General features: G+C 44.5%; 1 protein-coding gene across 1 annotated transcript; it reads right to left on the reverse strand.

Annotated features, from left to right (window-relative positions):
- Positions 1-1,182: 1,182 nt before the first annotated feature.
- On the reverse strand, positions 1,183-13,294 carry ercc6l2 (excision repair cross-complementation group 6-like 2). Its single transcript, XM_079160912.1, is given in 21 exon segments — positions 1,183-2,684; positions 3,804-3,917; positions 3,919-3,965; positions 4,451-4,605; positions 4,683-5,736; positions 7,436-7,519; positions 7,940-8,092; positions 8,252-8,351; positions 8,531-8,626; positions 8,749-8,894; positions 9,488-9,559; positions 9,643-9,762; positions 9,881-9,997; positions 10,686-10,826; positions 10,951-11,158; positions 11,311-11,378; positions 11,570-11,663; positions 11,752-11,945; positions 12,060-12,176; positions 12,280-12,698; positions 13,175-13,294. Coding segments are annotated over 21 exon segments (4,812 nt in total). The 5' UTR covers positions 13,203-13,294; the 3' UTR covers positions 1,183-1,399.
- Positions 13,295-13,850: the final 556 nt, after the last annotated feature.

Below are 13,850 nucleotides of genomic sequence, written 5' to 3' on the forward strand. Positions count from 1 at the left end.
TTACAGAGCTGCATGTTCTGTTGAGGCACGTAGTCCTTTCTCTTGTTTGTTGATAGCCATCAGTACTTTCTCATTTCTGCTAAACAAAACACACGCTTACACAGAGCAGCTCTCTTTGGGGTTCTATTTACTTCAGTGCAACAGCTAAAAGAGGTCGGACACGGCTGTGGGGTTCAGGGTTGGAGGAGTCCAAATGATTCAGTCGGCGGAGTTTGAAACACACGTTAACTAAGCGCGTGAGAGGACAGGTGGGTGGACGGGTGTGACTCCGCGAAGTCTTCAACCGCTTGGTGTTATTTCACTAATGGCGCAGCAGCCTCCACTCCGAGAGTGGACGATCAGATTACTGTGCAGAACGCTGTGCGGGGAAAGCACACTCCAACACAATATGCGCACACTCGCGGGTAGTGGGAGTCAGCGAGGTGTTCAGAGTGACGGAGACATAACAGCCATTAGGGACTTTTAAGTGATGTCTCTGCAGGGCCACCAGCATTCCCCGGGTAGCAGTGATGGTGTCCAATAACGATAATAGCTAGTGCCTACAGCCGCTTGGGTTCTCACTGTCATCCACTTAACAACATATCGGGTGCGGCGACAGTTTGAGCACACGGACCCTTTAACTACGCATGCACACAAGAGACATACACACAACTCGTTTTTATAGAATATTGGAGCCGAAACAACTAGTTGATAAGCAGATAATTCATTTGCAATCATTTTGATAACAGATTGACTGGTTTAAATATTTTTTCCGAGCAAACATGCCAAGCATTTGACAAGACGTTGCCATTTTTTCCTTGTCTTACATTAATGTAAACAGTCTGTGAGACAAAGAAAGCCATTTACGGCTCACTTAGGGAAAATGTGACACTTTTCAGTATTTTCTGACCTTTTACAGTCCAACGAGTAATCGTTGACAGATATGCGTGTTAGTTGTAGCCCGAAAAGACAGATTTGCTGTTGTGATTTTGGATTCATTTTCCTACTTTATTTATATGAGTAAATGCCTCTGTGCTGACATATCAGAGTGCTCCTCCAGGGGTTGTGTGTGTTAGTTCTTTGCTTTATTTTTCAACAAAATACTCCTAACTTTCATAAAATATACAAAGGTTTAAATTCCCAGAGTGATTAACACCCTGTTGATTCAAGTAACAGTCAGCATTATGCTAGTTACTCACTAATACAATGAACACTGAATATTCTCTAATTATTACAGTAAATAAAAAGACATTCTAAAAACAATATGACATTTAAAAATAAGAATATATGTTAAGAAAATTCAAAGCATAAAAACCTGCTTTAAATATCCATTCTGAATATTTTATACATCTCCTTTAGAACTGAAAAAGTAAAAAGTACAGAGGTGAAAACTTTCAACACTCTAATAGTCTCTCCTGTATTATTTCTTCCACAGGAACTTCTCATTCGTCTTCCAGAGACTCTTGCTCTCGTCTTCTGCAGACCTACCTCGAGCTGCAAAGTTAGTGTTGATGCAAACCCTCTGCACTTCCGCCGGGTCCGTTAACCTGTTGATGCTCTCCTCATTCCCCTCATTCAGGATGTCCCAGAAGTCTTTGCGACTGCCCTTTGGTACCACCTGGTGTACCGGTGGTTTGTTTGGAGAGTCTATGAGGCCTGCTGAACCAGAGTCCGTATTGAGAGTGATTCTGGACAGAGGAGGTGCGGCGAGACACGTGCTTACTGACACGGAGGAGGGAGCGGGGGGTGTTTTCGGGGTGCCCCGCCGTCGTGCACCCCTGGGTTTGGGTTTTAACAGATCGTCGAGGATCGAGGTGTCTCCTATCAGATCTGTGAGGAGGGAGCGACGACCGGAGGTGGACTTGGCCTGTTCAGGAGGAGAAGTCAGAGAATTCTCTCTCTGGCCCTGAGAAGGTTCACTGGTCCTGCAGGACATTTTTTGCTCTTTCTCCCTTCCCCGTGCTGTGGGTTTGGATAACGTGGTGGACCTGCCATGGCTGAGGTCCGGAGAAGAAGGGATACGTCTGTCTGTGCAGTTATGGAAAGCCGTAGCCTCCCCAGACCCCAGACCACTGCTGCTGGCCTGATCCAAGCCAAGACCACCACCAGCTCTGAAGACTCCAGAACTAGACACACTACCCCTCTTTGTCCTCTTATGTCCTCTGGCACTGCAGGCCGTCTCCTCCTGCTCCTCTGACTCAAGGCTCGGAACATCACTTAAAGGTTCTAGCACATTCTTTACTGGGACATTTCGCCTTTTCTCGGGTGATAAAACATCGTTTTGTGGGTTTCTCTGCTTTGTCTGGGGTTCGGGAACATCATTTTGTGAGTGTCTAGACTTTTTCTGTGGCACAGGAACATTGTGTGAGGCTTCAGGCTTAGTTTTAGGTTCAGGATTCTTCTCAGTGTGTTCAGGCTTTCTCTTGGCTTTTGGAACATCCCTTTGTGAGGTTCGGGTATGTGTGTGAGGTTTTGCGGTCTCTTTGAAGGATGTTGAGGAGGTAACAGTTGAAGAGGAGGTCTGTGCTGAATCAGGTTGTGGGAAGTTGTTTGCGACGGTGTTGGCCAAGTCAGGGAGGTTCAGTGAAGTGTAAAACTCTCGTAGACAGGCCAGTCTCCGGGTTGAGTTTCCTCTCAGTATTTCCACTGCAAACTGATGAACTGAGGGGAATTTCAATTTCTCTGCCATTTCCTCCAGCTGCTGCCTGCAGTACACACGAGCACACAGAGGACACAGAGACGGAAATGAGTGTGAAAAGACATCCACGCACAAAAAAACGTGTTAATATCACCTGCTTAGATCCTGTGAATTGAACACTATGTTGACACACGCACAGTTAGCACGAGGCCTTAACCTGGCACATGTGAGAATAAAGTAAGATACATTGAATCACAACGTCTTTTAAAGAAAAAACACAAAGCCTATACTGTTAATCAGATATGTTGCAGGTCCGTCAGGCCTGGCCTAGGATGAAAACTTCATTATAACTTTGGTCTAACCAGACTTGGGGACAGAACTACTTCAAAGCCACCGGTGGTACAGCAGCATTGTGGTGGTGTTACTATCAGTTGTGGCTTTCACTGGAAAAACAATAAATAAAAAGAAAACGGCAGTAAAACACAAAATCGAGGTTAATTGAGGGGATATAATATGACTAGTGTGTATTTTCACTCCCTGGTGAGCCTCTGGGTAAAGATACAGTCTTCTCCAGTCTTCCTGGGAAGTGAGGTTGGAGCCATAAAGGTGTGTTTGGGATGGGAAGGTAGGGCGGTGCGGCAGGACAGAGGTGTGTATTTGAGTACCGTGTGCGTAAATGCTTGTTAGGACGTGTGTGTACATCGGTGTGTGTTTGGAAAGTCCTCGGGCGTTCATTTTTGGTTAGTCCCGGGAGGGCTGTGGTTGTGGAGGGGAAACACTCTTGCACTGTTGGGCCTGAACATAACTGGGTAATCTTTGGCATGATGCTGGGGAATAGGTGGGGAGGAGGGAAAGCTCAGGGGTGGTCTCTGGCTCAACACACACACATACATACAATTCCTGAGGCCCAGGTGGGGGCGCTCAACACCATATCTGTGGTCACTTTTGGCCTATTTCCCTACACTGCCAGGAATTCCTCTCTTCCGACCTCACTCTTTACACCCCTTTTCCTCCTTTCATCCACTTGCCTGATTTATTTTCATTAAAAGCATGCATGCCCCCCTTATCTTAAGTCACTTTTCCTTCAAGTCTACCCATGACTTCCCCCCCCCCCCCCCTCTCTCAGCCTCCTCATTGCCTCTGTTCTTTCCTCTTCACCTCACCTCCTCGGACACTCGTTGAGTACCTGCGTATGGCCTGGGGAGTCTCTCCGATGATGAAGGTGGTGTGTCTGGTGTGGTGCACACTCTTGCCGATGAAGGTGACTGGATGGTCCACACTGGGCTTCTGCGGTCTGACAGGAGGGGGGGGGACAAGGCTGACTGTCTGGTGAGCTCGCCGACAAGCTCTGGTACGATCAAACAAGAGGGTTTTTTTTATCATGCCACATGATTACACTTTAAAAACCAAACACCTCTCTGTCACTCCCCACTCGTCAGTGCTGTTGGCTGAGACGTGGCAGGCTCATGTTGACATGATAGTGGATGTTAACACGCTTTGAATATAGATAACCTGCACTGCTGCGGTATGTGTTTACATCCACCCTCACTCACATGTGTGTCTGATACAGCGTTGGCAAGCCTTATTCTGCATGCCAATACGCAGTTGCCAGACATGCTTTGGTAGAAAACAGGCCTAAATGTCGCAGTTTACGGAGAAGTCTGTGGAATATTAGATGAGTAATCCTGTCATGGTTTCCAAAAACACATATTCCTGTTAAGCTCTTCAAATGTAATTCGATTTACCTAATCTAATTTGAGATGGCGAGATACAACAGCAATATCGTATATTTGAGGAACCACTGAACCAGACCGATGTTACGGCGGTTTGTACCTCTTGGGTGCCTAGAAGGCGATTGGCCGGGAGCTGAGAGTACATCTTGCGCTCAAACACGTCTCGTACAGCTGCTCTGCTGATCCTCTCCTCTGCTTTGCTGCCGCCCACCACGCGCTGGTTAGAGTGGGTGTACGCCACCTCGTGTACACCCCCTTTAAACCGAAATAGACATCATTAATGTTAAAATTCATGATACAATGTATTGGCATATAAAAAATAGGTTTCTCACCTAGCACAGTGTCGATAGTTCCATCCTTTCCTTTGGACGCAGGGGACGTCTGACTTTTTAGATTTGTAAATAAAACAGCTTTGGGCATCCCTGCTTCTCTCTTGGTCATTGCGGCTCTTCGCTCATCTTTTGCCGACTCATCTCTGGATCTTTCTGTCTGTGGAGATGTGAAGTGACATCCTGTAGATCTCCCTTTCTTAACAGGAGTGTGTTCATCTTCCGAAGACGTGAATGTGTCTATGTCTTCTGTGTATTTGGATCTGGCCTTGCCCCTAACACTCGCACTTTGCCTCTCTCTCCCACGGTGACCCCCTCTACCATGTGAATTTAAAGGGTCCCTCTTGGGCCACGTTTTTGCCTCTATGTCCAAGTCCTCAGATTCATCCGAGTAGCCCTCAAAGCGGCGCGCTTTTGGAACTGGAGTTTTGAGCTTGTTAGGTTTCCTTTTGTCCGGTGAGGAATTTTCATCGCTTTCCTCATTCAGTGTAGTTTTCTGATTTGTCCACCCTTTCAGGCCCAGTCTCTTTCTTACAGCATCATCACTTTGTTTTAACAGTGGAAACCTCTCTTGTCTCCCTCTATCTCCATCCTCCCTGTCTTCTCTGTCTGAACCGCTAGAGAAGTCCCACGTTTTCGGTCCCAATTTCGGGAGACAGATTGCGCCATTTCTAGTACTGGAGTTCTTGCAGATGCCAGAGGAGGTACTCTCCATCTTCTGATCCTCAGCATCTTCCTCGGAGGGGCTTTCATCGACACCCGGACTACTGTCCCCTTCTGCTAACTCTGGTTTCTCTTGGACCCTTTCGAGGAGCCTGGAGAAACCGTGCTGGAGGAGACTCATTCGACCAGGACCAGCGGCAGCACTCCCACCCATGTTGCCATCCACTGCACTGGGGCTTGACGCCTTCCTCTTAAGACCCTGCTCATCCTCATCCTCTTCACTTCCACTGCTGAAGTCCAACACCCCTCTGGGGACCTTCGATGCACCTCTTTTCTCCTTGGCTGGTTCTTTATCCGGTACCGGGCCGTTTGTAGGCGGAGAGTCTCCGGGTTCCTTAAATAAAAGGATAAAACAAGCAGCTAAAGAAAAGTAGCGAGAGATTGCATAGAAAGCGGGACAAGGCATGTATTGCGAGAGAACAAGGAATTAATTTGAATTAATTTGAATTAACTGTAGGCTATGGGAATGATTTTGCTAAACAACAGCACAAATGGGCTACACATTCCCTTGTTTGTGCCGTCTTTCAGTGGACCGGCCCATGTGGGATTATATTGTGTAGTACAAAACAGATGTTCGCAACAATAAATCATAATAAAAATCAACATGACATGTCCCCCCCCCCCCCCATCACGGAGTAACAAGAATAAAACATCATGACATTTCCTGGAGTTATATGAATGGGCCTTTATGGGAACGACCACCAACTGTGATTCTAATTTCACAAAATTTGCCAACTAGATGACTCTTCCCCAGTTGTGCTGCACTAGTGTGCGCGTTGGTGCTTACACGCCTCTGGCCTTTCCCTGTGCGTGTTAAGGCACCCCAGTGTATTCTGTATTTTTGAAAGAATCTGAAAGGCCTCAGTGGAGCAGCAGCCCTGTAAAAAAAAAAGGAGCGAGCTGGGAACGGGATGATAAGGGGCATCACTGTGTAAATAAATAGCTGAAAAGCAGAAGATTGGCGTCAGTGTGGTCTGCTCCTTCCATTAGGACAGAGCAGTAATTACACACAGCTGTTTCACACAGCATCAGAGAGAGAAGCAGGCAGAGAGAGAACCGCATCCGTCAGTTCTGCTAAAATACAAAGAATTGAGTGTAAAAATGTTAGGCCTCAAAACGATACTCAAATCTATTGCATTGTGTTTTTGTTGTTGTGGAAGAGTATTAAATACTAACGCCCAGAGCTGCCATCTGTAGTTTTCACACTGACAGGAAAACTAGGAGCAGTGGTCAGCTTCAATTCAGCCAGTTTCAATAGACACCAATTGTTTCATGTATTAATGGCAAAAAAGCATTCAAAACCTCCATAGCAATTTCCAAAAATACTATAATCAATATGCTGCAAACACTCACTTTAGGCATATACTACTACTTAAACTTTAAGTAGTAGACTTTAAAGCTCCCTTTAAGTCTTAAAGGGAGCTTTAAAGTCTGAGGGTGGTGATACCATGACATAAAGACAAAAACATGAGTGTTTTTTTTAGAGATTTTACGTTTTTTTTAAAAACTTTTTCCTACTATAAAATAAAAGCCCCATATGAATCTATTGTAACTGCCTGAACTCAAGCTGACTACAACTGCTGTAAGGAAACTACAAACTTTTTACAGCCACCTTTAAAAGCCTCCAGCAGCGCGAGTATGAGATACTGACGAGAAAGATTTGGGCCAGATTCTCACTTTCTCCATGTTCTTCCTGTAAGTGACATAATTCATCTCATTTTGACAATTCTGTCATAGTAGAAGCATTTTTCCTCATAAATGGGACGTTTTGGAACAAACCAGAAAATGACAAGACAAAGAAGAATGGAGGAAGCAATAAAGAAAAGCGTTTGAGCTGAGGCGGAAAAAGTTTGAAATGAGATCGCGTGAGTTGGTTGACTGACGGACAGGAAGGTCCCCGTTTGAGGTATCTACTCGTTCACATGGGAATGGGAGGAGGAGGAGTGGGTCGCCCAGGGGGAGACGACGGAGTGAGCGATGGGAAGATGAGTGCCCTTATGTTCTGGGTCTCTGAGAACAGCAGAGCTACTCACGCTAACTGCCTTCGTCTCCTCCTCCTTCTCTTCGCCTGTGTGTGTGCTGCTGGTCATCACACCGGCCTCCACTCGTCCTTCTCGCTGAAAGTGAGACACGCATTTATCAAAACATATCATTGTACAATAAAATCAATTGAATTATGTTACAATCATCAACAAAAGACTGTATCTTTTAGTTTTCATTTTTACTAGTTATAGTTTTATTACCAGCACATGATATTTTTAGACGTTCTGATACTCAAAAACAACAGTAAGTGCAACATGCCTCTCTAATCCTATATCAGAACAAAAATACTTAAGAGTTAAAGGTGTCCATTACGACACTACACATTACTACTGCCACATGACCACATAGGAGTCATTTCTTGACTGTTTTGTGAGACTTTGCCTTGTGACTGGGGACATGAATCAGCTGGAGGAGGTGAGTTCAGACAGTAGGCCACAGTAGAACACATCATCAAGCACACAAGCAAACGCTAAAAGGCGTGCAGGCTATCTAACCTCTAGTATCTTGCGGGTGAGGCATGTCCCTTTGGTCTGCAGCCTGAAGAGGTTGTTGATCCCAAACAGCTCCCCCTTGTGGACTCCATCCCCCTGCACTGCCTCAAAGTACCGCCGCGAACTCTCCTTGCCCACAACTGAGCATTGCAATTGCTGGAGGACGGGAAAGGGGGGGGGGCGCAGAAAAAGTACATTACTGACAGAGATACTGACACAGAGCACTGAGCTCATATTACAAAAGCACTGGAAGCAATTCAGTATTCTTCCCCATATTATCTGATTTGTGTGTGTGCGCCTATAATGACCTGGTACCTGTTTGTAAACTTGTCTGAGGTAGATAACCTCCTCCACAGTCCCCAATGAGATCAGCCGGAGAACGGTCACGTCCCTGCACTGGCCAATACGATATGCCCTGAAGACACACACACACACAAACATATCAACACACAGGCATCATGCATACACATAGTTAAAAACCTATATGCTTGCATGTGAATATGACTAGGTACGCTTTTTTTTTTTTAAGCCAGTTGAGAGAAGCAGCAACAGAATAAAATACTTTGTAAAGTGAAGACATGGCCAATAACCTACCTGTCAATAGCTTGGAGGTCATTGGCTGGGTTCCATGTGGGGTCGAAGAGCACAACCACATTGGCTCCAACGAAGTTAAGACCAAGACCCCCCGCCCTGATGGAACAAAGAGCCCGTTATCTGCAGATTCAAGGTTTAAAATAGGCACCACTACTGGTAATGAATACATGTGAAATCTGTGAGAATACTACTCATGTGATTGTTATTGTTTGACTAACATGGTGGAAACCAGGCAGAGGTTGATGTGAGAGGAGCTGTTGAAGTTTTTGACAATCTGGAGTCTCTCTTTGGCTTTGGTGGCTCCGTCCAGCCGGCTGTAGTCCAGCCCCTCTGCCATGCAGTAGCTCTCCAGCAGGTCCAACAGCTGACAGGTCCAAAACACAACAAACAATTAAGGAGGGTTCAAAGCGCACGAACCGACCGTGTAAAACACTGACAGCTCTACACGCATCATGTGAATTCACTCATCGTCGAGGTTGAAAGGGATTGTAAACGCTAGACTAACAAATGTAACACTAAACAGAAAATCCACAGGCCTAGGTATTTATAGATAAATTATACGGGTCAACATTGTATGGACTCTGTGATTACCAAAAAACGCAAAACTTAAGCCACGAAAATATGACCTCATAGCAGCCAGAAATGTTATCATACTGTCTCTGGTGACAGCAACCATTAGACTCCGCAGAGTCTAATTGTCTTTAAAACTCTAACAGCCCTTACTTATGAACCCAAAGGCTTATTAATCTGTGTTTCAGAAGAACACTGTGCATCCTGCTCTAACAGCAGTGGTAATTGAGGGTGTGTGTTCAAGCCTGTTGTTGTGTCGAAAGACTGAGTGGATGAGACCGGGTGTAAAGCTCAGTACAGACCAACGATTCGCGGCGAGACAAAATAACGTTAGACCGTTGCAGTGAAACACACAACCATTCTGATTTCAATAAACACAGCTCTCACCTTGGTTGAGAGAGAAAAAAGAAGCACTTTATCTCTCCTTTGCAGGTAATGTTTCAGCAGCTTCTGCAAAACCTGTAAAGGAACACAGATTTGTTCAACCCCTCTGAAACGGCCAATGACGAGCAGGTGACGGAGCCTTTGTTCCCGAACTGTACCTTCATCTTTCCACTGTACATCGGGTCCGACAACGCTTCGAATGCTTCGTCTTTGCATCTCTGCACAAAGTCTGGAAACTTCTGGAATACCTTCGCACAGATGGCACCGACGTACTTCTCCTGGGAGACACAAAAGAGTTGTTACAGTGAACCAACTGCAGCACTAGCAGGTGTGACCTCAGTCTGTCCAGGAGATATCTCGAATGAACCAGTGTAGTAGATCGGTTATAGGGGGTACCTGTTTCTTGCTGGAGCCTGCAGTGGACTGAAGCAAGGCTACATGGTTGGCAACCTTCCTCAATATGGCCAAGTAACTGAAGTACAGCCCCTTCATTTGTGCACCGTCCGCGTTTCTCTGCCATAAAAGAAACCGATATTATTTAAGGGCTTAATCTTTAATTATTTTAACCATATGAAAGTTTTTTTATTCAAATGCCAAGTTAAAGGGGTCAGTTGGACGATGGTAACAGGTAAATGTTACGTTTTGAATTGCAGTACTGCAGTGCCGCTTAGATACTAAAGGGCCAGTTCACCTGAATCACACAGAGCATATTTGGTCTGATTTAGGGATCATATGGGTCAATTATGTGATGGATTTCACTCATTTATTTGGAAAACAACTCGACCCTTACACTACCGTTCAAAAGTTTGGGGTCACTTAGAAATGTCTTTATTTCTCAAAGAAAAGCACTGTTTCTTTCAATGAAGATAACATTAAATTAATCAGAAATACACTCTATACATTGTTAATGTGGTTAATGACTATTCTAGGTGGAAACGTCTGGTTTTTAATGAAATATCTACATAGGAGTATCTGGAGCATCACATTTGTGGGTTCGATTATACTCTCAACATGGCCAGAAAAAGAGAACTTTCATGTGAAACTCGCCAGTCTATTCTTGTTCTTAGAAATGAAGCTATTCCATGCGAGAAATTGCGAAGAAACTGAAAATTTACACGAAATTGTCTGGGTGACCCCAAACTTTTGAACGGTAGTGTATACTCATTACAAATTCACGCGACGGTGAAAGAGGTGCACTGACTTTGTAGCAGCAGCTTCGTCGGGTGCGTCCGCTTGGACAGTCACACTTCTCTGAAGAGCTCAGCATTAATGTCACATCTTCAGTGTCCAGCACCGTCTGATACACAGTCTGCTGGAAGTCTGTCAGAGAGCAATACACCACCTGGGAGAAAACACAACATCACAGAGTTTCCTTTGAGTGCTGCTTTCAGACTTCATAGAAATTCATCTGGATATTTGTGATGATGGATTGTTGTCGTGTAGCTGGTGAATTTGTTTCATCTTACCCGGTCATCCTTCTTTGGCAGCTGTTCCCTGATGAGAGCTTTAGTCCTTCTGAGGAAACAGCAGGAAATCTTCTTCACCAGGGCCCTGACAGTCTTCCTCCCTGTAGCTAGGGCACGCTTGGTTGCACTGTGCCTCTGCCCTTGCTCGATCGGATCTGAGAACGTGTTCTTGAAATTTCCTAAGCTGCCAAGACAACCAGGTAAGGCCCTAAATAGAAAGAAAAAGTATTTAAAAGCTAAAAAAAAAGCTATTTTCAGCAATCACATCACTTCCTCAACAGGGAACAAAATGACTGAAATGTGCTTTCATTTACTACGCAAACGACAAATGTGTGGAAACATTAAAGTCTCTTAACCTACCAGTCCATGACACACCACAGCTCCTCAAGGTTGTTCTGTAAGATGGTACCAGTGAGACCAACTCTGACCTGGTGAAAATAGAAATGCAAAGCTAGCATCAAAAGCATGGCCCATGCTAAGCTAAGCTAACTATGTTTTAGCAGCTCATCGTGGTTGTGATACAATTCAATCAACTGCCAATGAAGCAGAGACGAGGACCGCCTGAGAGAAGACTTTACACAGAGTCGAGTTAAACGAAACGAACAAAAAGCTCTCTGACCTTACATTTCAGATCCTTCATGGCCTGAGTGATCTGAGAGTTTGGATTTTTTATCTTGTGGGCCTCATCCACAACCACAGCAGACCAGTCTATGCTGCAAAAGAGAGGGCAAAGAAAAAACATGTAATTTATTGTGTTTGATGCGTATGTGTGAGTGTGTGTGTGTCGAGCATGGTTCCTACTTATTAAACTGATCCAGACAAAGGCGCAGAGTTTCATAGGTAGTGAGAGCGATCTCGATGCGCCCCTTCTTGATGCGAGCCAGCTCCTCCTCTTTCTTCAGCCCGTGGACCACCACACACTGGAAGTGGCCCCATGTGTCCAGCTCATCTTTCCAGTTATAAAGCACCGACAGCGGGGCCACAATGAGGAACACCTAGACCAGATCATGGAAATACCCAAATTGTAAAGGATGAAAAATCAACACTTATATCTTATTTTTTATGATTCACAAACTGTCCATTTGTAACTAGCTTATTTCAATACCCACTTTTTGGGGTTTACTTTGCTTGGAGGACATCTGACTCCACAGAAACTGAGGCCTGTTGTTCTCGATGTCCTCCCATGTGCCTGTTTTGTGCAATACAGCAGCAAGGAAACCAATGACCTGAGACAAAATCATAGAGGTGGAGAGACAGGCATGTGAGAAAAGCATGCAGACGTGATTTAAACAATTCTGAACATAGACGTGCAGCTAATGCACTTTGTACCTGGACAGTTTTTCCCAGGCCCATGTCGTCCCCCAGGATACAACCTCTGGAACAGATGTAGTTGTTGTAAATGAACCGGATACCTTCTCTCTGGTATTCCCTCAGGTATCTGTTGATGGTGTAGGGGACTCTGTCCCCATCAACATCACTTAACTCTAAGGGGACACATAGCCTGGGGTCTGTGACGCTGCTGGGAAACAAAGGTTTCTCCTGGGTGAAGTGATTGGAGCCTGGTCTCATGAGTTTCGAGACGGGTACAGCTTCCTCCTCTTCTGCATCTTTACTATGGTCAGTGAACACCAGCCAAGCTGTGGTTTCACTATCACGAGAGGTGGAGGTCAGTCTCTTAATGGTGGCTTCTCGCAGGGAGCCATCTCTCGGGTCAGGAGCCAGACAAGTGTCACCTTCACGCCATGTTGCTATAAAGTAAGAACAATTATTATTTAACTGTTCTTACCAATATATCTGTTAAAATATACTTTGTACAGATACAAATGTACAGATAGTGTGGATATTACTGGGTTGTGTTTAAGGCAGCATTAGTGTGATTTTTAAGTGGGTATAGTTATAATGGACAGGAAAGACATAGCAAAACATCTCTACAAAATAAAACACCATCTTTTCATGAAGGGATTGGGGATGCATTTTCCTACCATTATATTCTCTAGCGTTACAATGGACTATGAAACTTATAGTATTCTAGTTTATCCCACCTAAACACGGGTGTGTCCTATCCATTGAACCAGTCTTATGACTGAAGAGTGACTAAGTTGTTGTCCCTGGTGGAAATATGGCTAATTATTAGCTAGCAGCAGAGGCTTTGAGCAGCCTTAAGAGTTGTGTAAACTAGTGTCCAGCTGAACTGTAGCAACAGGTAAACGCATGCATTTCAAACCTTTTTCAGCTGCAGAAGATGAAGCCATGTCCTGCCTCCTCTTCTTCGTGTGGAGGAAAAGTCACTGTAGCATGCTAGCTAGCTTCGTTAGCCTAACTTAGCTAACCTATTGAGCAAAAGACAGCACGGCGACAAATGTAGACCGAGAAACCAAGTGTGGCTTTTACTTTATCATCCGTTTAAGTTCATTCATTTGCCGAAAAGGTACAAGCAGACCATAGTCTGTGCATAAGAGTGAGACAGACACAGCATGGGCAGCTGCAGCTCCACTGCTGCTTGCTGAATGTTTATCTATTTTAACAACGAGTAACGCACTTTCGACGCATTTCCTCGCTTTCAAATACAATTTAACGTTAAACGTCTACTCTAAAAATGACAAATCACGTTAAGAAAAGTATTTCACGTCTGTTTCAGTCCTTTTTTTTCCCCTTAACAATTATTTCCGTTAAACAATCTCAATATCAGGAATTGTGGTGAAAGTGCTGGATAGAATCTAAATTATCTTTTTTTTTTTAATGGAAATAAGAATAAAGTTGATTCACTAAGAACAATAGTTGCAATACAATGTGAGGAGCAGCGAGTAACCAATTTAGACTATATATATATATATACTTAAATAAAATAAAATATGTGGATGTATTTCTGCTGCTCACAGTACTTTGACGTTGTATGCTGC

The sequence above is a fragment of the Pholis gunnellus genome (genome assembly GCF_910591455.1).
Source record: "Pholis gunnellus genome assembly, chromosome: 6".
In the NCBI taxonomy this organism is placed as follows: Eukaryota; Metazoa; Chordata; class Actinopteri; order Perciformes; family Pholidae; genus Pholis; species Pholis gunnellus.